General features: G+C 34.0%; 2 protein-coding genes across 2 annotated transcripts; one reads left to right on the forward strand and one right to left on the reverse strand.

Annotated features, from left to right (window-relative positions):
* Positions 1-3,597: 3,597 nt before the first annotated feature.
* Positions 3,598-8,787, forward strand: LOC109805501 (mediator of RNA polymerase II transcription subunit 10b). The gene is made up of 6 exons (XM_020367587.3): positions 3,598-3,774; positions 6,240-6,482; positions 6,586-6,666; positions 6,769-6,871; positions 6,975-7,064; positions 8,549-8,787. Exons 2-6 carry the CDS (start codon positions 6,250-6,252, stop codon positions 8,630-8,632), a joined length of 591 nt encoding a protein of 196 aa, XP_020223176.1. The 5' UTR covers positions 3,598-3,774; positions 6,240-6,249; the 3' UTR covers positions 8,633-8,787.
* Positions 8,788-10,067: 1,280 nt separating this feature from the next.
* On the reverse strand, positions 10,068-13,952 carry LOC109806491 (DNA-directed RNA polymerases II, IV and V subunit 3). The gene is made up of 3 exons (XM_020368914.3): positions 13,376-13,952; positions 12,621-12,858; positions 10,068-10,585 (listed from the first exon to the last, which is right to left on the reverse strand). The coding sequence occupies exons 1-3, from the start codon at positions 13,819-13,821 to the stop codon at positions 10,313-10,315; spliced, it is 957 nt and encodes a 318-aa protein (XP_020224503.1). The 5' UTR covers positions 13,822-13,952; the 3' UTR covers positions 10,068-10,312.
* Between the last annotated feature and the right edge of the window lie 10,324 nt (positions 13,953-24,276).

Raw genomic sequence — 24,276 nt, forward strand, 5'->3', positions numbered from 1 at the left:
TTCTTTTTAATTAATTATTCAATTATTCTCAAAAATTATTATTTTTTAACAAAAATAAATAAAAACATGAAAGTTTCCTCCTCACTAATATATAATAAATATTTAACTTGTAAATTAGATATGTTAAAATATTAATTAATATATAGTTTATAATTTTAAATGAATTCTTAATTTAAAATCTTGACCATTCATTATTTTAGGCTAAAAACCTATTTTGGTCCCTTATAATAATTGTTTGTTTCAATTTAGTCCTACTTTTATTTTTTGTCTCAATTTGGTCCCTAATAAATTAATTAGTTGCAATGTGGGACTTCCGTCTAAATTATTTAAACGAAGTTAACTGTTGGTCACGTGGATGTCACGTAGATGCACAGGTGGACGCCACGTGAATGCCAAATTTCTTGAAAATACCTGGAACCAGAACGGGTCGTTCTGGGTGCACACTTGGTGTGTTAATTTTGCATCTAAAACGGGCCGTTCCAGATGTAAAATTAACACACCACGAGTACAAAAGAACGACTCGTTCTGAAATCAAAACGACCCGTTCTGGTTTCAGAACGGGCTGTTCTGGATATAGAACAGCCCGTTCCAGAACTATAATAATTTTGAAAAATATTTTTTTTATGATAAAAATTTTAAAATTACTTATTTTTATAAAATACAATTATCTTATAAATAGAGTGGTAATTTTTCCTTTTTCTCTTTCTGTCTGAAGAAATATTTAAGTGTCACTTAATAATTTTTTGCAACTTATTTAAAATTAGAGGAATAAAATGATAAAAAATTAATAGGATAAACATAATAAAATTATTAATTTGTTTTCTTTTAGTGTCCTCTAAATTTTTACACTCATTTAAAACAAAAATATTTTATATGTTATTTTGAATTAATTTAACGAAGTACCATATGATTTTTAAGTTTTTAAAAAAAATTTATAAATTTGATCTATATATGAAAAGCTTTTTAATTTAACAATTAAATTTTTAAAAATTTGATATAGAACATTAATTATTAAGTAAAATAAATCTATCAAGACTTAATCTTGAAGTAAGTAAATTTTTTCTTTATTAAAAATGAAGATAATTTTACCAAAAAATAAAAAATAATTAAACAATAAAATAAAGGTTAAATACTTCTTTTGGTCCCTTACAATATTTTTTTGTTTCAATTTAATCCCACTTTAATTTTAGGTTTCAATTTGGTCTCCAATAATTTAAATCGTTCCAATTTGGGACTTCCATCTAAATGATTTAAACGGAGTTAACTGGTGGCCACGTGGATGCCAGGTGGATGCCACGTAGATGCCACGTAGGTGGATCAAAAAAATACATGAATACACCTGGAACCAGAACGACCCATTCTGAAACCAGAACGACCCGTTCTGGTTACACTGTTGGTGTGTAAAATTTGCACCTGGAACGGGCCGTTCCAGGTCCAAAATTAACACACCAACAGTGTAACCAGAACGGGCCGTTCTGGTACAAAGCATTTTAAACACTAGATTTGGTAATATTGTTAATGAGGATTAATAACTTCAATTGCTAAACATTTGGGCTATACAGTATATCATTAACGATGATGCAGTGCATCACTAAGGACAATGGTAACAAGTTTTATTTCATTGTTAGTCAAACTGGAGTGAACCACTTACTACCAAATTGACACTATACAGTCAAGGATAAAACGAAACAGTGCTTTTCCTTGAAGTCATTGACGATGTACCCTAACAATAACAACCTGTTCTTCAGGAGGTACCCCTAAACCCTGAATTTTATTTTCAATTTTTGAAATACATTGCGGCATTTTAGTCAAGATTTTGAACTAGATAAATTCAAATCAAAAAAATATTTTGGAAGGTCTTATCTTATTTGATTTTTTTTTATAGTTTTATTCATAAATAAATATTAATTTATTTTATTTTTTATTTATTATATATTTATTAATATAGATATAATAAAAAAATACAATAAAAAACATGGCGTTCTGGAACGGACCGTTCTGAATTCAGAACGGCTCATTCTAAAAGCAGAACGACCCGTTCTAAAAGCAGAACGGGACGTTCTGGTTTTAGAACAGGTCGTTCTAGTTTCAGAACGGCCCGTTCTGGTTTCAGGTTTTTTCCAGAATTTTGGTGTCCACGTGTGCATCCACGTAGATGCCACGTGGCCAACAGTTAACTCCATCTAAATCATTTGGAAGGAAGTCCCAAATTGCACTAATTTAAGTTATTGAGGACCAAATTGAGACAAAAAATTAAAGTGGGACTAAATTGAAACAAAAAAACATTGTAAGGGACCAAAAGAGGTATTTAACCTAAAATAAAATATATATAAAATATTAATGTATTTATTATATTAGATATAACAAGATAATTAAAATATAATTAATAATATATATTTTTAAAATTATTAGTATTTTATATATAAAAAAAAAAGAATGAAAAAAAATTTAGTGGGGGCAAGTGCCCCCACTATGATTAACTTAGATCCGTCCCTGCATGTGGTTGTGTGGTGAAATGTTAGTCTTGTGTATCCTCTTCCTTTACTTCAGGTTCTACCTCTTCAGGAACATGTTGTTGTTATAGGGGTACATCGTTAATGACTTCAAGAAAAAATACCATGTCATTTCATCCTTTACTATATAGTGTCAATTTGTTAGTAAGTGGTTCACTCCAGTTTGACTAACAATGAAATAAAATTTGTTACCATTGTCTTTAGTGATACACTGCATTGTCCTTAATGATACACTGTATAGCCCAACTGTTTAGCAATTGAAGTTATCAATTTCCATTGATAATATTACCAAATCAGTGTTTGAAATGCTTTGTACCTTGGATCTTTTTCCTTCCACGATTCACAACCGTGAACTATAATCATTGATAGTTTGTGTTTAACAGTCTGGAACCAGAACGGCCCATTCTGAAACCAGAACGGGCCGTTCTGGTTGCACTTTTAGTGTGTTAATTTTGCACCTGGAAGGGGCCGTTCCGGATGCAAAATTAACACACCAAGAGTGCACCCAGAACGGCTCGTACTGGTTTCAGAACGGGTTGTTCTGGTTTCAAATGAGTTGTTCTGGTTCCAGGTGTTTTCAAAAAAACTAGCATCTACGTGACATCCACGTGCATGCCACGTGACCAACAGTTAACTCTGTTTAAATAATTTAAACGGAAGTCCTACATTGCAACCAATTAATTTATTAGGGATTAAATTGAGTCCAAAAATAAAAGTGGGACTAAATTGAAACAAACAATTATTATAAACGACTAAAATTACTATTTTTTTGACATCTTTTTGATGTTAAATAATTTATTCTTTTTAATTAATTATTCAATTATTCTCAAAATTATTATTTTTTAACAAAAATAAATAAAAACATGAAAGTTTCCTCCTCGCTGAAATATAATAAATATTTAACTTGTAAATTAGATATGTTAAAATATTAATTAATATATAGTTTATAATTTTAAATGAATTGTTAATTTAAAATCTTGACCATTCATTATTTTATTATTACATCTAAAAGTGAATTTTAGTGATGCATTTGGTTCACGGTAGAATTTGCCGGCAACTTAAAAAGAAATGGAAATTGTATCTTTTCTTACCGGAAATTTGAAATTCTACTGAACAAAAATAAAGAATTTGTTTCACAGTTTGTGACTAGCGTCATTCGTCAAACCCTAACCCTCGAACCCTCGCTCTCACTCCCACACGCTCGCGCAACCTCCTTCTCTTGCTCAGAGCACGCTCTCACTTGTGCGGTGCTTCATACCAGGTTTCTTTCTCTTTTAGTTTTCATTTTTTATTTCGTTATTTCGTTTTGTTGGTTTTGTTTTTGATCTAGGGTTTCATTTTTTATTTTTATTTTTTCGAAAAAATGAGAATAGAATGAATTTATTGTTTCAAATTTAAAATGGCGAATGTGCTAATATTTCTGAAATTAACTATGGTATAGACCGAGTGAAGGCCTTGAATGTCGTTGATAGAGCAATAATATGAAGTTGTGTGGCAATTCCTGATCTTATAGTGAAGGGAGAAGGCTATGTGAATATTCTGCTTTCTTCAATTTGGGTTGTCCCTTACTTGTAGCCATAAGAAACGTCTATGGATGACTTCATAGCTAGGATAAAAGCTGTAGTCTTTTTCAGATTATTGTAGGTGTTTATGGGATGAGGATAAGGGGCAGGGTTACAGCTTTCATTAGATGTATACTAGGAAAAAACTAGATGATCGAGAAGTAGTCCATTTTTAAATTTTAAATCCATGGTGATAATGAGAGTAGAAAATAATGAAAATCACATTTTCAGTTTCGACTTTGGATGGGCCATGCTCTATATATGCTTAATGAAATTTGTTTGTACGATGTTCATTTTCTTAGATTCATGTTATTTTCTTTTCAACCTTTTTTTTCCTTCCTTTTTTCGTTTCCTACTACATAATTAGTTTACCATGGTTAATGGTCAAAGAATGGACGATTAATGGGAAAAACGAATCATCCTAAATGTAAAGCAACCATTTTTCTACTATATAAAGCATGGATGACATCATTAATCTTTTTATTTTTATGTTGTTTTCTGCCATATCATAGAATCATTCTACTCTTTAAAAGAAATAAAGCAATCAGTTTCCATCTTTAGCATATAACCCACTTCAGTTTGCCTTCCATGTAGCTAGCATAGTATAATGTAGGGAGCTAAATTGGAAGGATTAGGATTTTGAATAGTGGCATAATTCTTCAAATTGACCATGAACATGAAGTATGTATTCTTGTGAAAGAAGCAAAATGGTAACATTTGCACTATTTTCTACATCAATTACTAGAAGGAGCCAGGACATTATCTTATGAAGTGCTCTATGATTTTAACATTAGACAAGGAATGCTTTCCTTAATTATACATTTCTTCAATATCTCAGAATCAACATCTTAATCAAAATGTTTATTGTGTAAGAAACTAAGAATATGTTTTACGCATGTAATATTATTCAGTAGGCATTTTGATATACTCAACCAGTGCTTACCATGGAAGCTTCACCTTTTAGATTCAGGGATCTTATTCATCTGATATCTTGCACTATTGTGGAAGTCTTTAGGGATAAGGTAAATTCACTAATTCAGCAAGTCCTCTTTGGCTTGTGGGATCCTCCAATGGTCGGGGTAGTTATAGAGGAGGAGTGAGTTGCATGTATTCATGAATTCCTTTTTCAATGACTACTTTTGGCTTCTAGCATGGGCAGGGATAGTTTTCTCTGTGGAGCAGTTGCTCTGTTCGGTCAGTGATCATTCTGCTCCTACACCTAAACTACTGTCTAGGAAAGTCACTTTTAAGTTCTAACAGGCATTTTGCTGGAGTTGAGTGGGAGGAATATAATTATTTTGACCCATTTTAGAATACACCCTAAATCCCACAATCTTAGGCAGGGGAGGTACTGATAGAAAATGCATCATCCTCCACTGGAAGACTTTTATGATTTTTTCAAGGAGTTGCTCATTTGTTTTATTTCTTCTTCCTTAACTTTGTTCTTTTCTTTGCTTTCCTTTAATTTTCGTTATTTATAGAACTGCATGGCCTTTCAAAAAAGATAGATAATTTTGGAGCATAAAGGAAAATAAAAAGAGAAAAAAGAATAAACAAGGAGGAAAAAAAAATTTTAAAAAAAGGAAAATATCGGTGTGTTAGAATCTTTGAAGCACAGATGGCCCTCTTGTTTTAAGTGTTGCAGTGTCAAACACGTTTCTGACATCACACTTGTTTGATAGTCTGACACCATGTTAGACACTTCTATATAGGTATTGAATTTAAAAAATATTTTTTGTTGGCTTGGACACTTAAGCCGATATTCCTCCATTTGGATGGACTATGGAGACATTTATATTATTAAAAAAAAACCTTCATTTTTGTAACTTTTAGATAAGTCAAATTAAAATATGATATATAATATTAAAAATAATGTCTCTCACCTTTTTCAGTTTATTTGAGTCTCCCTCATTCTCTGTGTATGTGGTTTCTCGTTGTCCTATTTTTTAAACATTAAATATGGCAAAATGTTAGTGTCTGTTTTGTGTTCAGTGTATTAGAAGAACCTTGTGCATGATTTTAAATCAGTACAATAGCTCCATATAATTTACTTTTTAGATAATTCCTATGTAGTCTCCTGGCTACCTTGCATTGCTCTTAGCCCCTTTTTTGTTAGTTTTTTTATTTTGGATTGAAGAGTTTTAATAAATTTTTTGGTTAATAGAAAAATACAAATGGATTCGTCACAAAGCACAGTTATTGGGGGAAATGGTGGGAGTGGTGGAAATGGGACGTTGATTTCACAAAATAATGACATGGCAGCTTCTGCAGCAGGAGCTGATGATTCTATGCAGAAGCTGAACCAGGTCAGCAACTCCATTCAGAAAACTTTGGGCCTTATCCATCAGCTTTACCTTACAGTTTCTACCTTCAATGCTGCCTTTCAAATGCCTCTACTCCAGCGCATGTAACTCTCGTCAATCCTTTTCCTTTAATGCATTTTTTCTTTGTTTTACTTTTGCTTTTGCTTCATGTTCAAAATTGATCATATTTTACTTTAAATGTTCCAGAAATGGCCTTGTTGTGGAGCTTGACAACATGGTTAAATTGGCAGAGAAGTGCAACATTCAGGTCCCTATGGAGGTTATCAAGTGAGTTGTTTGCCTTTGTATGTGTTCCATGCTCCTATAGTTTTCTTATGACCTAATTTAAGTTTTATTATTTTTAATTTTTCTCATTATTGTTGGGTTTAGTTTAATTGATGATGGGAAGAATCCCGATGAATTCACCAAAGATGTTATAAACAGCTGTATTGCAAAGAATCAAATCACCAAAGGAAAAACTGATGCTTTAAAGGTCTATTCTTATTCTTGATTTTTATTACATAATGTATCCAGTTTTGTCTTCCCATATATTTAATAGGCATCTTTAGTTCAACTTAGCATTTCTGTTTGGGCAGAGTTTGCGCAAGCATCTTTTGGAGGAACTAGAGCAGAACTTCCCTGATGAGGTTGAAACTTTTAGAGAGAGTCGTGCTGCTGCAGCTGCTGTGAGTATTATTTATTTAGTGTTTTATGTCAATGTAGAACAGAGCTTTAAAAATAGACCTTCCTTTGTCATTGGTTTGCTCTTAGTTTATTTTAGGGTCTTATGATATCATGATTTCTGTATTTTAACTATTCTACTCTTCTTTCCTTAACTGAAAATGGAAACAAACAAGCAATATCAATCCAGAGAGAAGATAAATACACATCATTTTAAAGAAATTGAAATAGAAAGACAATACAGAATAAAGGACAATGCAACTCTTGAGGATTTACTACCGGTTGGTGACAGGATCTTTAATTCAGGAGATCAATTCAGATTTCCAGCATTAGACAGAATTGTCTGATATTGATTGAGTCTGAATTGTACAACTAGGAGAATATGCTTTTTATTATTTTAGGATCTCCTGTATATCCTTTCCTTTTTAAGTTCGCTGCCAACTAAAGGGGAATATCTTCCCTAATAGTCCTTGCCTTGTAATCAATCATTCATAGTGAAATAAAGTATTTTCCAAACAAACGTCCATACTTTCCCTCTCAATTTCTCATGGCCTTCTCTCTCAACTAATAATATTTTTCTCTAGCAAATCACAATTTCAACCCTCCCTTGCGGTAATTCTGTTATTGGTGAATCCATACTATCCACGTACTGTTCTGCCTAACAAGTTCAATTTGAATGCTCACCTTCAAGTACTACTAAGTACTAAGGACAACATCTAACTGTTCAGATTTATTGTTAATTAATGTAAATAGGGATTTGAACTCAATCGCTAGGCCATCAAGTATAACATCTGACTGTTCTTGAGTTGAAACAGTTTCTCCTATAGAAATCAATGAATCTCAAATAGATTTTATGCGCTTAAGGAACTGTGCAACAATTTTATCACCTTTTTTCATGTTGGGAAGTTCAGTGCGGAGATGACATGCATGAGCTTTGGTTTTTGCCTAAAAATGATGGTGAATCTTCTCCTAAAGTTGCCAAGAACGGCAGAATGCAATCCACCAATCCACCCTAGGCAAAATAAAGGAAGAGAGTTCCCAAGCAGTGTAGGCTGGATTTTCAATTCCAGCAACACAATCATCTTCCAAATTGCAACTATTAGGGATTTCTGGAGAAACACAAGCGATGAAGATGATCATCCTCCTAATTTCTGAATGCTTTCTACTCGAGAAACCAATTATTAGGTTCTTTGATAATCCTCATCTAATCCTTTCCTGTTCAAGTTATATTGTTAAAAAATAAGTAACCCCACTAAATTTAATTACCTTGGGGATGGTTTCTGGTGCACTTTTCTCACTCTAGATCACGTGGTTAATTTAATAGTACCATTGTAAATGGCAGCTTTTGAAGAAACTACTTATATTGCTACAGGTTTTGAAAGGGCTTAGCAGGGAAAAGAAACCCGAAGACTAAACTGAATCCTCTAGTGAATTACAAGAAATATATATATTTTTCCATTAACATGAACATTGGCTTTATTGCATGCAGGAGTTGAAACGTCAGACACAGGCACAGGCACAGGCACAAAGCGTACTGCCAAATGGAGATGTGAGGGTAAAATCAGAGCATTGAGTGATATATGTATTTATTGTGCCTTTTTCTCGTGTAAAAATGGAACTCAACAATTTTCTTTTTCTGACGTTTTATGTATGCATTGTATAGTGCAGTTCAGCTCTGCTTCCTTGTTTCTGCATCTTGGTTTAAATGTTATAAATTTGCTGACTCAATTTTTTTGCTCACTTTATTTCAATTGAAAGTTGTTGCTATTTTTGAGTGTGTGCTTATTTCAATGATCTTGAGGTGTAGGGTAAGTGGGAATTTATTGGTAGGTAAGCTTTGCCCACCTATGGAAGGAATAATTGTGTGATTTTCTTTTTTCAATCAACAAAAACTGCATCCATTTTCTTATTACTGCATCGGGTGTTACTAGTTTTCTTAAACACTAGTAAATTTCAAAGAAAAAATCCATCCAATTCCAACGTGAATGTAATGTGCGATTTGAATTAGGTTCTTTTTCGCAGACACTTGTTAAGAATGGTGAATTTGTATCTTCAAATTGACCGGACCCAAAGTCAAGTACTTCCGTTTTTTCCCCATTTATTGTTCAAGATTAGATTATACAGATTAAGAAAAATAAATAACTTTTATTCTTATTAAAGTTATTTATATTTTTAGCACATTTTTGTAACTCTTGTTTACCACTTTGACACTTATAACTCAATTTTTTTTTTGTTCATTCCTAGAATATCTACTGCCGATAGCAGTGACTAATCTCCTTGCTAGGTTGGAGGCACTTCAAAAAGTAGGATAGCTGGTCCCAAGATTTAATGCGGCTGCATAACATTTATAACTTAATATACTATTACTTTCATCGGTTTTAATAAAGTTGTAATTGAAAATAAGTAATTAGTGTTATCTTTAAAGTTTAAAATAACAATTATAAACAAATTACCTAAAGAATGATTGATAGAGGATTATTAAACACGAGAATGTAAACAGGAGTCCTTAAGGTACATGTTAATCAAAATACGAGTTCAATTTCGCAAGTAATTATTGTTACTTGTCCGTTTTAGTTCAAATAGACAGGAAGGTGATGTACAATGAAAGAAATAATTTTTACAATCTATCTCACAGAAGAAAAAGAAAAAAAAAAAACGGGAACCGAAACGGTTTTAAATATAATTTCTCCCATTTCCCCCACCCCTTTGTAAGTGTTCACTTTTTATTTTAACACGATTTTGAACCTTTTAAATAGAGTCAACATAAATCTTGTTCTATTGAATCCTTACATGAAAATTGCGAAACCCAGTTAATGTTTAAACTAAAATGACCTATAAATATGTTTAAAATAACGTGGAAAGTGAGCCTTGCGAACTCAACTGAAAAATCTAATAATTTTCTTTCAAAATTGGCTTAAAATTGCACATAATTACTATTTTAGGTCAACATTACCTCGAACTTAGAGAGTTAAATAAGATCTTTTAAAAGATAAAAGACCAGAATTAAATTTGATTTAAAGATAAGAGATAAAATATATATTTTAGCCAAAAACATACTACATGCTAACCACCGCCGCCAAGCTAGGTAACATAAATGTGAAGCATCACCATCTATCTTCAAGAGGTAACACTAATCATTTGCATATTTGGCTCAAGCTGAACAAGTTAACACATGCTACAACTATTCAGACAAATACGACATGCAAGAAACAAGTTCAAGGAAACAAGTTTGATATCCTTCAAGCAGACTTGATCATCCACCTCGCATATGTGCACCTAGCTCACCAAACTGATCATCTGCCTCCACTGTATCTTCAGATAGCCGCACAGCATCCAGCTTCTGCTTGAGAATTTCTATGGCATTTAGTACTAATTGAGAAGCTTTAATTGCCCCAGTAGATTCAACTGTGAATATGAAACTATCCTGCCTCGCAATAATTTCTACAAGCCCTGGCTTGCCCATAGCTTCTGCCTTCTTAAGCACCTCATCGTCATATGTGTATGCCTCAGCGTCAACCACCATGACCTAATATAAATGCCAAAATAGAAACATAAATTACCTCAAGACAGCGCATTTGATTTTGAAGGTTAGCAAATTCAATGTTTTGGTTTCAACAAAACATACTATATCAAAGAGGGATTCACAATAACAAATCAAAATGAACCTAAAAAAGGGTATCAAGTGGTTGACACTTGACAGAATCAACAAGATACATCAGACATCATTTCAAGAACCCTTTATGTGCCTTTCTTCGACAAAAAAAAGAGTATCCATATCTGCCATTGATAATACTCCTGGATATGCTATACATCCACCATCATGAGCAGGATTGCAAACCTTGATAATGTTTTATTTATTGTATTGCAACTCAAGATTCATTATGAAATTGATAGCTCAGGACCTGATCAGTCTTGATGCATAAATCCTTCACATTCATTCTAGCAATGTTTTCTTTTTCGCACTTGAGTTTATAGTTATCAATCTTGGATGGTGGCAAACACCTAAAACACCAGCACCAACACATAGCCGGATAGGATAGCTTCCATTGTGATATTTTTTTTATACACATTATGTGTGTCAGTGCATGTGTATGTATATTATATATAAATATAGATACTCACAATGAAAAATAAAATCTACTAAAAATTCATGAAATATTCATAATTAACAATAAAAAGTCATACATGTAAACCAAAACATGGTATGGTAGTAAATAACAATAAAAGTCAAGCACCACTCTTTTGAGTTGGTCCTTGAGATGATGCGGCTGTCCACTGCCACACAGGACAGAACAGAGGATATCTAGTGTATCTAGGGTTCAGAAGAACAGAGAAAGGAGTGCTGCATGGGTGTCATTGGAAAACCACCGGAGATGGGTGGCTCTGGCCAATAGAGCAAGGATGTCGGTCATAAAGTGGGTCACACAGAAGTGATGAAACACACAGGACCCCTTGTATTTAGTTTTTTTAACGTTCTGGTAAAGGAGTGGGAATGTCAACTGTGGCCTTTAAAAACACCCCCTAAAAGGACGCTGTTTCAGGGGTGAAAAAAAGGTCTTTTGAAAACCCCTCAACAGAGGGGTGCTATAGCCCCGCAAACAACCACTTTTTGGGCCATGATTGTTGCCAAAACAGCCACAAAGGTAAAACGCACTGCAAATCAATCCATCGCAGCAATAGAATGCTATTAATAGCTCTGCTTGAGTTATTATCTTACATGAAAAGTCTTCTTCAGGATCAAGTACATAAAGTTCTAGGCACCTTCCAGAATGACACGGTATGAAGTTGTTCACTTTCCCCCAGTTTTTCAGGCTTGACAGAAGAATTATGATTTTACAATACCTTGGGATTGGATTTTGGAAGTTATAGAGGCTACCTAAACAGACTTCTCTCTCGCTCCAAAAGATTAATGACAAAAGGCACAAAATTTTAGGGATATATGGCATTAATATCATGTTTATTGAAGACCATCCTTACTCCAAGATAAACCAAAAATTTTACAGAACATAAGCTCTTATGCTTTGGAAAGAGAAGATATTATTTCTCGGTGACAGCTAGCATGACCAAAATATAAATAATCTTGTCTCCTAATTACTGCATGTTCCTCCTCTATGTGATTCTGTAAGCCTATATTAGAGGTCGTTTCCATAAAAAATTGAAAGAACAACATTGAGCATCCTTTACTTCAGTCACAAGAAGCATTATGCATTCAAAACACCAAATTACAAGTGTCATCATTGAACACCTAAAGAAAACAAGTAGAAATATCTCTAAATGCACTTTCTTCTCCACTTCTATCCAAAAAAGATTAAAAATACAACATACAATGTTCAGGATTAGGGATTAGCATGATATTGCAAATTTGTTCAGAAAAAGCTGACATGCATGTGTTAGATAAAGACCAAAAGGCAAACAAACTACCAATTAAGCACCAAACCTAGAAGACAGGCTAAGTAACTTCGAATTATGCACAGAATTAACAATAGCATTACCGATGAAAGCAGAGAAAAGAGCATAACCAAAACCATAATTCAAAAGAGAACAAATGAGAAAAACCCAACCTGTTGTGTTACTGGATCAATTTCAAACACACGAGTAGGACTACTATCAACCCATTCTCTTTTCTCTTCAAGAGTCAATGTCTCCATCAAGTCCTCGTTTATATGAATCTCTGGTTCATACATGAAAGTGACAGTTGCAGCAGGTGACCATTTGGCATGATCTTTGCCAATCCCCTTCCTAGCTATCGCCCTCAGCCTCAGCTCCTGTCCTCGCCTCAACTTCACAATGATAATTCCCCTGAATACCCAGTTAAAAGCAAAGAACACCCATAATAAAAAATAAATAAATAAAAAACCAAATACTCAATTAAAAACAAACAACACCCATATGAAAAAACCAAATACCCATTTGAGAACGAAGAAGACCCAGCTGAAAATAAAGAATACCCATCTTAAAAAACCAAATACCCCCATTTGAAAAACAAAGAACACCCTAATAAAAAAGAAAACCAAATACTCAGTTGAAAAAAGACCACCCATTCCGAAAAAAAAAAACCAAATACCTAGTTGAGAACGAAGAAGACCCATTTGAAAAAACGGTTAATACCCAGCTGAAAACAAAGAACGCCCATTTGAAAAAGAACCAAACGCCCAGTTGAAAACGAAGAAAACCCATTTCAAAATTCCAAATACCCATCTAAAAACAAAGAATACCCAGTTGAAAACGAAGAATGCCCATTTCCAAAAACCAAATACCCAGTCGAAACCGACAAAAACCCGTCTAAAAAACTAGGGTTGGAAAGCAAAACCCGCACCTGTTGTCGCTGGATTCATGGTTAGAAGGGTCAGAGAAATCGACGGGAACGACGGAATGGTCGGAACTGTAGAGGTCCTTGCTGGAGACATCGAGTGTCTGGTCAGTCATACACTTAACCCTAAGATGAAACTCGACGGAGCAGAACTCGCACTGGCCGTCGCCGTCGCAGGCGTCGCAGTCACGTGAGAAGCGCATGGACATTGCACGCTCGCTAGTGAGCGGAATGAGGCCGAGCCTGTGCGCTATGAACTCGTCGTTGAGCACCGAAGAGTTTACCTCGATCTCCACCAGGTCGATCGCGATCGTCGGCACCTCCGCGATCATCACGCGCCGCAGCGCGTTCGCGATACTCGCGTCCGTATCGCGCAGCTCGAACTTCGCGTAATCGTCCTTCAGCTCGCGAATTTTCACCCGAGGCATGCGCGCGTACGATACACCCTCCATCGTAGTTGTTTCCTCTCTCTGTTTGAGGGAAGAAGCGGAAGAAGAATAAGAAGGAATATAAAAACCCTTTCTGAAACCCCAAACGTTCCCTTTTCTCCTCTTACAGAGTTTACATTGTCATGATGTATTTTATTTTAGGGTTTTTGGTTTTGAAATGTTAAAATATGTATTATTAATTTGAATTTAAGAAAAATCAAGTAAGCTTCAAAAGAAATGAAAATAATTCATTTAACATTTGAGAAAAAAGAAATAAGAGTGGCTGAGATAGGAAAATGGGAGTTTTTACTAACTTGGATAGGTGTAAAAGAAACGAAAAAATTTAGTATAGTATTATCGCAAATATTTTTTATTTGATCGATTAGAAATTGGATTTAAATTGTATGTAGTTAACTAAATCATATAGTCAAACAATTATTCATCCTTAGATTTTTGTATTTACTACTCCACATCATTTCTTTTTTACTTTTCAAATTTTAGCACAAAATTACATTGTTAAATTAATAAAAATGAAGTAAAGTTGGTTTATTTTGTTAAAGTTCTCATTAACTAAGGCAATTCGATAAAATTGAATATTCAAATTAAAATAATTAAATATGTTTAATTCTTTTTTATTGGATCAAATTCCATTCAAACTAATTAAAACTAACCTTAAATAATTTGATTAGGGATTTGTATTTTACAAATTCGATAATTGTACAATTAAAGTCATTATATGTTATTATCATAAGTATTATTTTAACATTATTAATAACACATAAGTGCAACATTATTATATCATACTAATATTAACAATAATACTTATAATTAGTATTTTTTAGGCTAATTGCTTGGATCGGTTCAACCAAGACTTGGTGTTATTACCAATTTGGTTTGCTTAATGGATTGGATGTGTCTTTGACTCAGAAGTACCCTAATCAAACCAACTAAAATTCAAAGCGAATTAGACTAATTTTTTTTCCTAATGAACAAATAAACTTGTTTTCATTTAAATTTTCTCACACATTATAAGATGCTTTTACAACTTAAAAGTTAGCCAAGCCTGTCACCACTAGTAAGGCTAGCCTATCACTTATGTTAGTCTATCTGTCCACACTTGTCAGTTAGGAGTGCTCATGGATCAGATTTTTAAAAATTTAAATTGAACCGAACTAATCTATTTTATAAAAGTAGATCGATTAACTAATTTATTTTTTACAAAGTGGATTGATTCAATTTTTTTTTGCTAGGCAAAATGAAATATATTAAAAGTGAGTACAAGGGGTACTCCAACCCATATACAGTTAACTTAATAAAGATTAAGACATGCAGCAGGTTCCCTTAACCAACAAAAGAACGGATAGTAAAAATCAAGATCTTTAGCTTTCAGCCACTTCCAAGAGCGTAGTTTTATCAATTCGACCATATCATTTGGGGATGTGAATTTATTAGTAAATATAGCTTCATTTCTCGCCAACCAAATGCTCCAAATTGAAGCCAACCAGATCACCGCCCATTTTTACTGATTTTTAGCACCACAACTCGGAAGGCCTAGGAATTGCTCAAAATGAGATATGAAATTATTTTGATGAGCAGCAAAGAGGCCACACCATTCCAAACACAACATCCAAACCTGGTATGCAAAGGAACATTCGAAAAATATATGGTAGGAGGTATCAAGACCTTGATTACACCACACACAACCAGAATTAGAAGACAGTAACAAATTCCTTTTTGCAAGATTAACTTTGGTTGGGATTCTGTCAAGCATCACCCTCCAAGCAAAACAAGAAACCTTGGAAGGGACAAGCCTACACCATATGAACTTATGAAGAGGGATTTCTGCAGAAATTGAGGCATTAACAATTATATAGTAGCCTGACTTGACTGAATACAGTCCGCTTGGATCAGTTGACCACTTTCAAGAATCATCATTTGTATCATCTATTTGAACACCAGTTAGATCCATCATCAAAAGTGATAACTGAGATTGCTCCCACTGAAATAATTGTCTCCTCCAACACCAATTCCACCCACTCTCCGCCTCTCTACATAATTTCATATCCGCCACAGACATGTCTTTATTGTTAGAGATAGAAAATAACCTATTATACCTCTCGCAAAAAGGTTTTGTAGTGCACCAAGGATCCCTCCAAAAGGAAGTGTTCCTTCCATTCCCCACTACTCTCACACACTCCTTAGAAAACCAATTACATGTAATTGTTGCACCCTCTTCAATATTCCACAGGTCATACCACCATCTAGATACCCCTTTACGGCCACCTCTCCTATTCAAAGAAGTCACTGCCCCATAAATAGAAGTGATCACTTTAACCCACAAACAATCTCTCTCTACTAACAAACGCCACCTCCACTTTCCTAATAAAGCTAAATTAAAAGATCTCAAATCTCTCACACTCAAACCCCCATAATGTTTTTCTTTACACACATCATCCTAAGACACCCAAGCTATTTTCCTATGTTCATCGTCCCCACCCCAAAGGAAATTTTTAAGTAAAGATTCAAGCTGAGAGATCACACCTGTGGGGGCCTTGAAAAAAGAAAGGAAGTAGATTGGGATTGAATATAAAACAGATTTCAACAGGACAAGTCTTCCGCCAAAAGACAAGAGTTTGCCTTTCCACTTAGTCAACTTTTTTTCCACCTTAGAAATAACAGTTTGCCAAGTTGACAACCGATTGGGGTTGGCCCCAATAAACAAACCCAAATAAGAACACGGAAAATGACCAACTTTGCAATTAAAAAAAGTAGCCATTCGGCCCAGTATCTCTGAATCAATGTTAGCTCCCAAAAGCTTACTTTTGTGAAAATTTACTTTCAACCCAGCTACTAACTCAAACAATTGTAAAACAGATTTAATGGCCCAAACATTTTTCCAAGAGGCCTCTCCCACAAAAATAGTATCATCTGCATATTGTAAGAGAGAAATCAGAATACCATCTCGACCAGCAGAATAGCCTTTAAAAACTTGCATCTGAATTGCTTTAGTCATCAAAGAATTCAAACCCTCTGCAACAATTAAAAATAAAAAAGGTGCTAAAGGATCTCCTTGTCGTAGTCCTCTGCCAACCCCAAATTCACTAGAGGGACTACCATTAACAAGAATTGAAACCCGAGCAGTAGATAAACATTCTGCTATCCACCTCCTCCATTTACTAGGGAATCTCATTCGCTCCATCACAAATAGAAGAAAATCCCAGCTAACAGAATCATACGCCTTCTCAAAGTCAACCTTGAAAAATAAACATACTTGTTTTTTCCTCTTTGTTTCCTCTAAAATTTCATTTGCCACCACAACACCATCAAAAATTAATCTTCCCTTCACAAAAGCAAATTGGCACTCAGATATTACTGATCCAATAACTGTCCTCAATCTATTTGCTAATAACTTTGCCAACACCTTATACATGCACCCAATAAGAGAGATAGGTCGATATTCTTCCACTTTTTGGGGGTTATCTATTTTAGGCACAAGGACCACAAAGGAACTGTTAGAACCCTTAACTAGCTTCCCATATGCATGAAATTCATGAATGTAAGCCATGAAATCGTATTTGATTGTCTCCCAAAAATCCTTAATGAAATTGAAATTGAAACCATCAGGGCCAGGGCTTTTTGATCCGTCACAATCCCACATTGCATTTTTCACCTTTTCCTCGGTAAAAGGCAAAATTAGAGATGCAGCTTCATCCTCCTGCAAAAATTTAAAAGTTGGATCGTTAAGAAAAAGTCTATTACTAGACCTCTCCTCAAAATGTTTCTCATAAAAACCTGTGACCGCCTCTTTAATAGCAGAAGGCTCATAATACGTCTCATTAGCCACCTCTAATGATCGAATTTCATTCCTAAACCTCCGTCGATTTATACAAGAATGAAAGAATTTTGTATTTCCATCCCCTTCTCGCAACCATGTTAACCGTGACTTCTGTAACAAAAGATTATCCTTCAAAGACATATAAGCTACCATTTGTGCCCTCCACTGCTTCCACTGAAGAACATCCTCCTCCTGAAGATTAGAAACTTCACTTTTAAGATCCATTTTGTTAAAGTTATCTCTGGCTTCACTAATTTTGCGATCAAGATCTCCAAAAGTATCCTTATTCCACGTCCTTAACTTGATTTTCAGATTTTTGAGTTTTTCTTTTAAGACAAAAGCAGCCCTTCCAGACACAACTATCTCCCGCCACTGGCTTTTGACAAAAGCCCCGTATCTAACATCATTTCGCCAACAGTCAAGCACCCTAAAAGGCTTAGGGCCCTAGTTCACCTCCTCATTTTTCAATAAAACAGCACAATGATCAGAGACACCTCTCTCCAGTCCCCACTGAACAGTATTAGACCAGGCAGCTAACCAGCCATCTGACACCAAGAATCTGTCTAATCTGCTCATACAAGACCCGTCAGATTTATACCAGGTATATTTCCTCCCATGAAGAGGTAAATCAACCAAGAATGCCTCTTGAATAAAACCATCAAAAGCCTGCATATCATCATCTCTCCAATGAGTAGACACACCCTTTCTTTCCCCGCCTGACCTCACTGCATTGAAATCGCCACCAAAACACCAAACATCACCCCCACGATTTACCCTGAGCTGTATTAAGCTACTCCATAATTCCTTTTTTCTATTCACATCACACGGAGCATAAAGATTAACAATAGAGCAAAGAATATTATTTTCTTTCCACGTTCCAGCCACGCCAATGAAATTTTCACCTAAAAAGATATCATTCGCAGTAAATTTGTCTCTCCTCCAAATTGAAAGTAAACCTCCTGACATATCATTAGATAGTTTGAAAGCCCACCCAAAGTCTCCACCACCAGTTAAAGAATTACAAAACCTATCATCAATCACCTCCCTTTTAGTTTCTTGAAGTAAAAAAACATCAGCCCTCTCCTTGCATAACAATTTTCTCACCTCTAATTTTTTCAATCTCCCCCCAAACCCCTTATGTTTAACGACACCACAATCATTTACTCAACAAAACACCCAACCACACACCCATATTCACCGAATAAAACTACTGAATATCCCTACCAGCTGCCACCCAATCACGCTTTTCCAACTCTTGTAGATCTTTAACAATGACTTCATCAGGAACTAGTCCCTTTACACCCAATTTTTTCCCAATCTCCCACACATGAGCAGCCACAGAGGCAACATTCAATTCCTGTATGCTATCATCTATATGAAAGTCGGCGTGACTCACCTGATTCTGTTTTTTTTGTGGTCTTCCTCTCTTCCTACGATTCCCAGCATCATTGGATACTCCTTGCGAGCCTACAAACAATATCTCTGTTGCCGCATCAGCTAGGGAGATTGGCACCTCCCGCAACTGACCATCACAAAACACCTCACGAGAACCATTTTCTTCAGGCACATCCTTGGCAATTATTGCTTGATTTCCAACTTGTTTATCCATCATGCAAACTACTCTACCTGGCACCACACCCTCAACGCTACTACACAACCTAGGGTTGGATCTGTCAGCAAAATCTACCTTTAGTACATCTTCATCAAAGTGGGCCGCTGCCTCACAATTACATGCGGAGCCCAGCTCGGTACCACACTCCACCACATTGTGCCGCAAAGGTGTAGTTTTTGTAGCTTGGCCTGACCCAACAACACCCTCCACCAAATTATCCCCACACGAAACCTGAACATGGTCATTGCCTAAAACAATTTCATCCGTTTCTGGCAACGCATGCAGCAAATCCTTACGCCGAATTTCATTCTCCACATAAGATGGGTCAATTAATCCTTCATCCTCCAATAAGTGAGATCGGATTACTTCATTAGGCCCAATATCATCACGCCTCCCTCCAACTAAATTATTTGGGCTAGGCACAATGCAAGGCCTAAAGTATGGGTCACCAACATGATGAACCATATTGACATCCTTATTAGGCCCAAGTTCAACATCAGAAAGGCTGCACTCCTGCTTATTATTATCCCCGCAACATGTGGTCAAAATTTGCCAACATATCAGTTACCATATCACCAGAATTCAAATCCTTATTCTCCTTTACTAACATGTCATCAAGATTCTCAAAAATTACACCCGCGTAATCCGGTTACCTGATTTTCTGCATACTCACCAGCTTGAATCCATTGGTTGCACTTCCCCTCTTCCACTTGAAATTCAAAAATACCATTCCTTTCCTGCACATCATGACAAAAAGTATCCCAGCTACTATCCCCAAGTGAAGATTGAGATGAAGAACAATGACTGGAACTCAAAAAATTACTAACTGAGCTACTTGATAACACATTCCAAGGATTAACGAAGGGATCCTCTATAATGCTGATTGAAAAAAAGTAGTCATTAATCTTGATTTTCATCCACCTATTAATCACCTCCACTGAAGTAGTGTGAATTAACATCCAAGCAACATCCAATCTGTCCATATTCTTCGTTCTATCGTCAATGCGTACAAATCTACCAAAAATAGATGCTATTGATCTAAAGAATGTTTCTGACCATATATGTACAGGGACACCAACACATCTTACCCATACATGCTTTCCTTTTACGAATTCATCTTGATTCCACGGGCGAATTGATTCAAACAAAATTGAAAACATGTCCTGTAACTCCTTCATCAAATCCTCAAAATTCTCCCCAGGGAGTGGTTGAATCAATACTAGATTATCACCCATTGGTATAATCTTTATTGAACGAATACCTTCAGATAAGAACTTATCGTGTAAATGGCATACTTCATCAATTTGTCTCACCTGACCAATATAGCATCGTTGTAACCATTCCATCTCCTCATTTGACACAAAAAATTCCATACCATTCCACTTTTCTGCACTCTTAGCTTGTTGGGTTACTTTGGGCTTCCATACCCTCCTTGTATTGGCTCTAACCACGTCCACAAAACTCTGTCCCTGGACTATACCACTCCCATAATTTTGTCTTTGAACCCCCTCTTCCATAACACCGCCCAAAATTGTGCCCACTTCTTTATTCCCCTTCACCTTAGTAAAACGGGATAGATTAACTTGGAGCTTAAAAGTGCCAATCCAAATTTGTTGCAGTTTCCTCTCCAAATACTCAGGATATTCATTCTCCATGAATCTGACGAAACCAAAGCGATCACTGTACTTACTCCTTTTATTTGGAATATACACATCAATAACTTTTCCTCCCCACTTTGTGAAAACTCTCCACATATCTATGGTACCAAAATTCTCAGGAAAATTGGTGAAAAAATATGGCACAACATCATCATAAATTTTGCCAAAAAATCTCCTATGCCGTTGCCACCCATTCCCATTATTCATCACCTTTTCCTCTGGCATCCTCTTGTTCTGTTGATATTCCAATCCCGATCGAAATTCTTTCCTCCGTCTTGATCTCACCACGGTCCATTCTCCCTCATTCTCATGCTTTCTCTCCCACGCTCTCATTTTTTGAAATTCTAATTTGGGAAGGTGAGAGCACTAACCTTGCAATCCAGAGACTCTCCACCTAATGTCGATTTCGCAATCCAAATGCCTCCGCAGGCACACCGACCTGCACCCTTCACGCGGCGGCGGCGCTTCAGGGTTCCTCTTTGTGATTCGATTTTTTTTAAATATGGATCTTTTTTTTTTAAAAAAATTTGGATCAATGTAGTGTGATACGATTATCCATTTTATACTCATATGGATCAATTTTTTAAGAAAACTGAACGGAACTGAATTAATCCACTTTGTAAAAATGGATCGGATAACTGAAACGATTTTATAAAATGGATTGGTTCAAAAAAAATTTTTATCAAAATGGATCAAATTTTTTAATATGGATTGGTTTGGTTATGGATCTATTCAATCAATTTAGATTTCTTACACACCCTTAATGTTAGTAGTCTTAGCCTTGTATTACTCTTTAGTCTTGTCTCTCAATTTAAAAGTGAAAATATACAAAATTACAAAACCAACATCGACAGAATTCAATCCTTTTAATACAATGTATATTATACTAAAAAATTAACCACTATGGTAAATTACACTTTTAATTTTATGAGTGAAAAATTTAATATATATAATATAAAAAATTTATTTATATGTCAAGATCAAAAACTTTAATATATATATATACATATATATATATATATATGTAATTATTTATATAAAATTAATTTATACACTTTAATTGATTTATAATTTAGTTGTTCTATTAATATTATATTGATTATAATTTTTTGAAAGATTTTTTACGGCATGATATGAATTTTATTGAAACTTATAAGTATAAAACATATATGATATTAATATTTTTTTTGAAAAAACTAATAGAAATTAATGATTCACTAGTTTGATTTCTAACTCACTAATTCATTATCTTAATCGATTTGGTAATTGGTTCAATTTTTAAAACATTACTTACAATAATTCTTTTATGATATTATTATTTTATAATATTAATATATTTTATAATTTATTATTTTATTAGGCATCCAACACTCACGAGTTACTATACGATTAATACATAAACGTACGTCACACATCTCGACCATTTCACTTCATCACTTTCTAGCTAGTTTTAAAGTTATTTTTTAGTTCATCTTACTCTAGCCATTAGACTAACTACTAAAAAAAATTCAACATATTTTTTATTTATTATATTATTTGCATATTGACATTCAAGTTCATAAAAGAATCATGAAAGTTATATGTGATGGATTATCTTAGTTTTAAATATTAGAATACTTTAATTTTAAATGTTAAATTATGTTTAGTAACTTTAATTTCATATTTTATACGCTATATTGTTTATTCACAATTGAATGTTATTTACACTCTTTTAAAATAGGTTTTATTTAATTTTTGAGATAAAATAATATATTTTTTATGCTTTAAAAAAAATAAGTAACTACCATTCTTTTTTCAAGAAAATCGATTAAACCAAACAAAATCAAGTAACCAATCCATCGTTGATTGATTTTTATTTAATTTTGGGTTTTATTTAATTTTTGAGATAAACTAATGTATTTTTTATGTTTTAAAAAAATAAATAACTACTATGCTTTTTTCAAGAAAATGGATTAACCAATTCGTTGATTGGTTTGGTTTGAATCACAAATTTTTATTTTAGAAAATCTTATCCAAATTAAACCAATCAAAATTGATTGGTTCAGATTTTAGTTTATCCCAAATCTAAACCAAACTAGTATATAAACACTCCTAGATTTCACACACTCCAAATGAAAATAATGCATCAAGAATGTGAAAAGCTTAATATGTTTAAATCATACTTTTCTTTTCATATTGATACTTTTATACTAGTGTAGTGTATATAAATGTAGAACAATTCACTTTACAAACTAGTTTTGTAAGATTGAGTAGTTGACTTATAGCTCATTATTTTAAAATAGTAGGAGTCCTATTAGTAAATATTGTTGGACTTATCAAACACTAAAAGAACTTGACATTTTATTTAAGATCAAAATACAGTGATGTTATGTATTGAATTTGTGGTGTATTGGAAAGTGAACTACTACAAATTGAGGGGGGAAAAAATACACCGATGAGAATGGAACAAATATAATGACTTTAATACAAAGAAATTAAAATCTTGTAAAGAAGTTGCAAGTATCAATCCCATACTAATCTAAGGAGGGGAGAGGGGAGAATTATAAATATTTCTTTTTGGTTGGAGTGGGGAGAATTGTTGTAAAAGCATAAAATGTAAGAGGAAGAAAATTTCTTCTACCTCTGACCAATTGCACCCTTTGGTGCATTTGAAATTAGCAACCAGTAAATTGCATTTAGTTTAATTCTTCAATAATTAGAGGCATTTAACCGTAGTAAAATTATAACAAGATTTGAGATCTTTACAAATAAAGAGATTATAGAATAATAAAAATAGAGAGAACTTTGAAGAGAGTTTTTTTTTGAAGAAAAAAAAATGAGTCAATTTATGAATTTTTTTTTATTAAAAATAGGATAAAGTTTGTAATCCTATTATAATGTAAGTTTAAATGACCACCGGGTCTTTAGTTTTTTAAAAAAGAAATTAGACAAACACATTAAATTAAAATATAAAACCACTTATATAGTTATAAAAAAGCACTTTTTTAAGAAAAAAGTTTCAACATATGTACCTTTGTTTTCTAATTACCCATGTTAATTACATGGAGGAAAACTTATGTTTGACATTTCCCAACAGTACATCAAATGCACTCTTCGTTGTATTTTCTTACTAATTGATGTAAGAGTACATATCTTTTACAGTAATTTGTTTCAATACACTCGAGTAAGGATTTCCTTTTGGGCAATGGATGGTAATATAATACTTGACCTCGTGGCCTTTACATTATGAAAACTTTTTAATTAGCTAAATATTTTAGTATTTTACAACGTTGTTCGCTTTAGCTTTTATGTAAGGCAACGACACAAAGTGCTTTGATTATGTGTCCAAAAGTGTGTATTCTCATAACAGTTTTAGTTTTAGCTTGAATTAATTA

This window comes from Cajanus cajan, chromosome 3 (genome assembly GCF_000230855.2).
Source record: "Cajanus cajan strain Asha chromosome 3, NIPB_CcT2T_4, whole genome shotgun sequence".
Lineage (NCBI taxonomy): Eukaryota > Viridiplantae > Streptophyta > Magnoliopsida > Fabales > Fabaceae > Cajanus > Cajanus cajan.

What these genes read in the sequence shown, in the direction of transcription:
- LOC109806491 (XM_020368914.3), bottom strand. Translation starts at nt 13,821, where the DNA reads ATGGAGGGTGTATCGTACGCGCGCATGCCTCGGGTGAAAATTCGCGAG. An exon ending in CATGAATCCAGCGACAACAG is followed by an intron (nt 12,859 to 13,375) that starts GTGCGGGTTTTG and finishes CTGGGTATTCAG; the next exon opens with GGGAATTATCATTGTGAAGT. An exon ending in TTGATCCAGTAACACAACAG is followed by an intron (nt 10,586 to 12,620) that starts GTTGGGTTTTTC and finishes CATTTATATTAG; the next exon opens with GTCATGGTGGTTGACGCTGA.
- LOC109805501 (XM_020367587.3), top strand. Translation starts at nt 6,250, where the DNA reads ATGGATTCGTCACAAAGCACAGTTATTGGGGGAAATGGTGGGAGTGGT. An exon ending in GTCCCTATGGAGGTTATCAA is followed by an intron (nt 6,667 to 6,768) that starts GTGAGTTGTTTG and finishes TGTTGGGTTTAG; the next exon opens with TTTAATTGATGATGGGAAGA. An exon ending in GTCGTGCTGCTGCAGCTGCT is followed by an intron (nt 7,065 to 8,548) that starts GTGAGTATTATT and finishes TATTGCATGCAG; the next exon opens with GAGTTGAAACGTCAGACACA.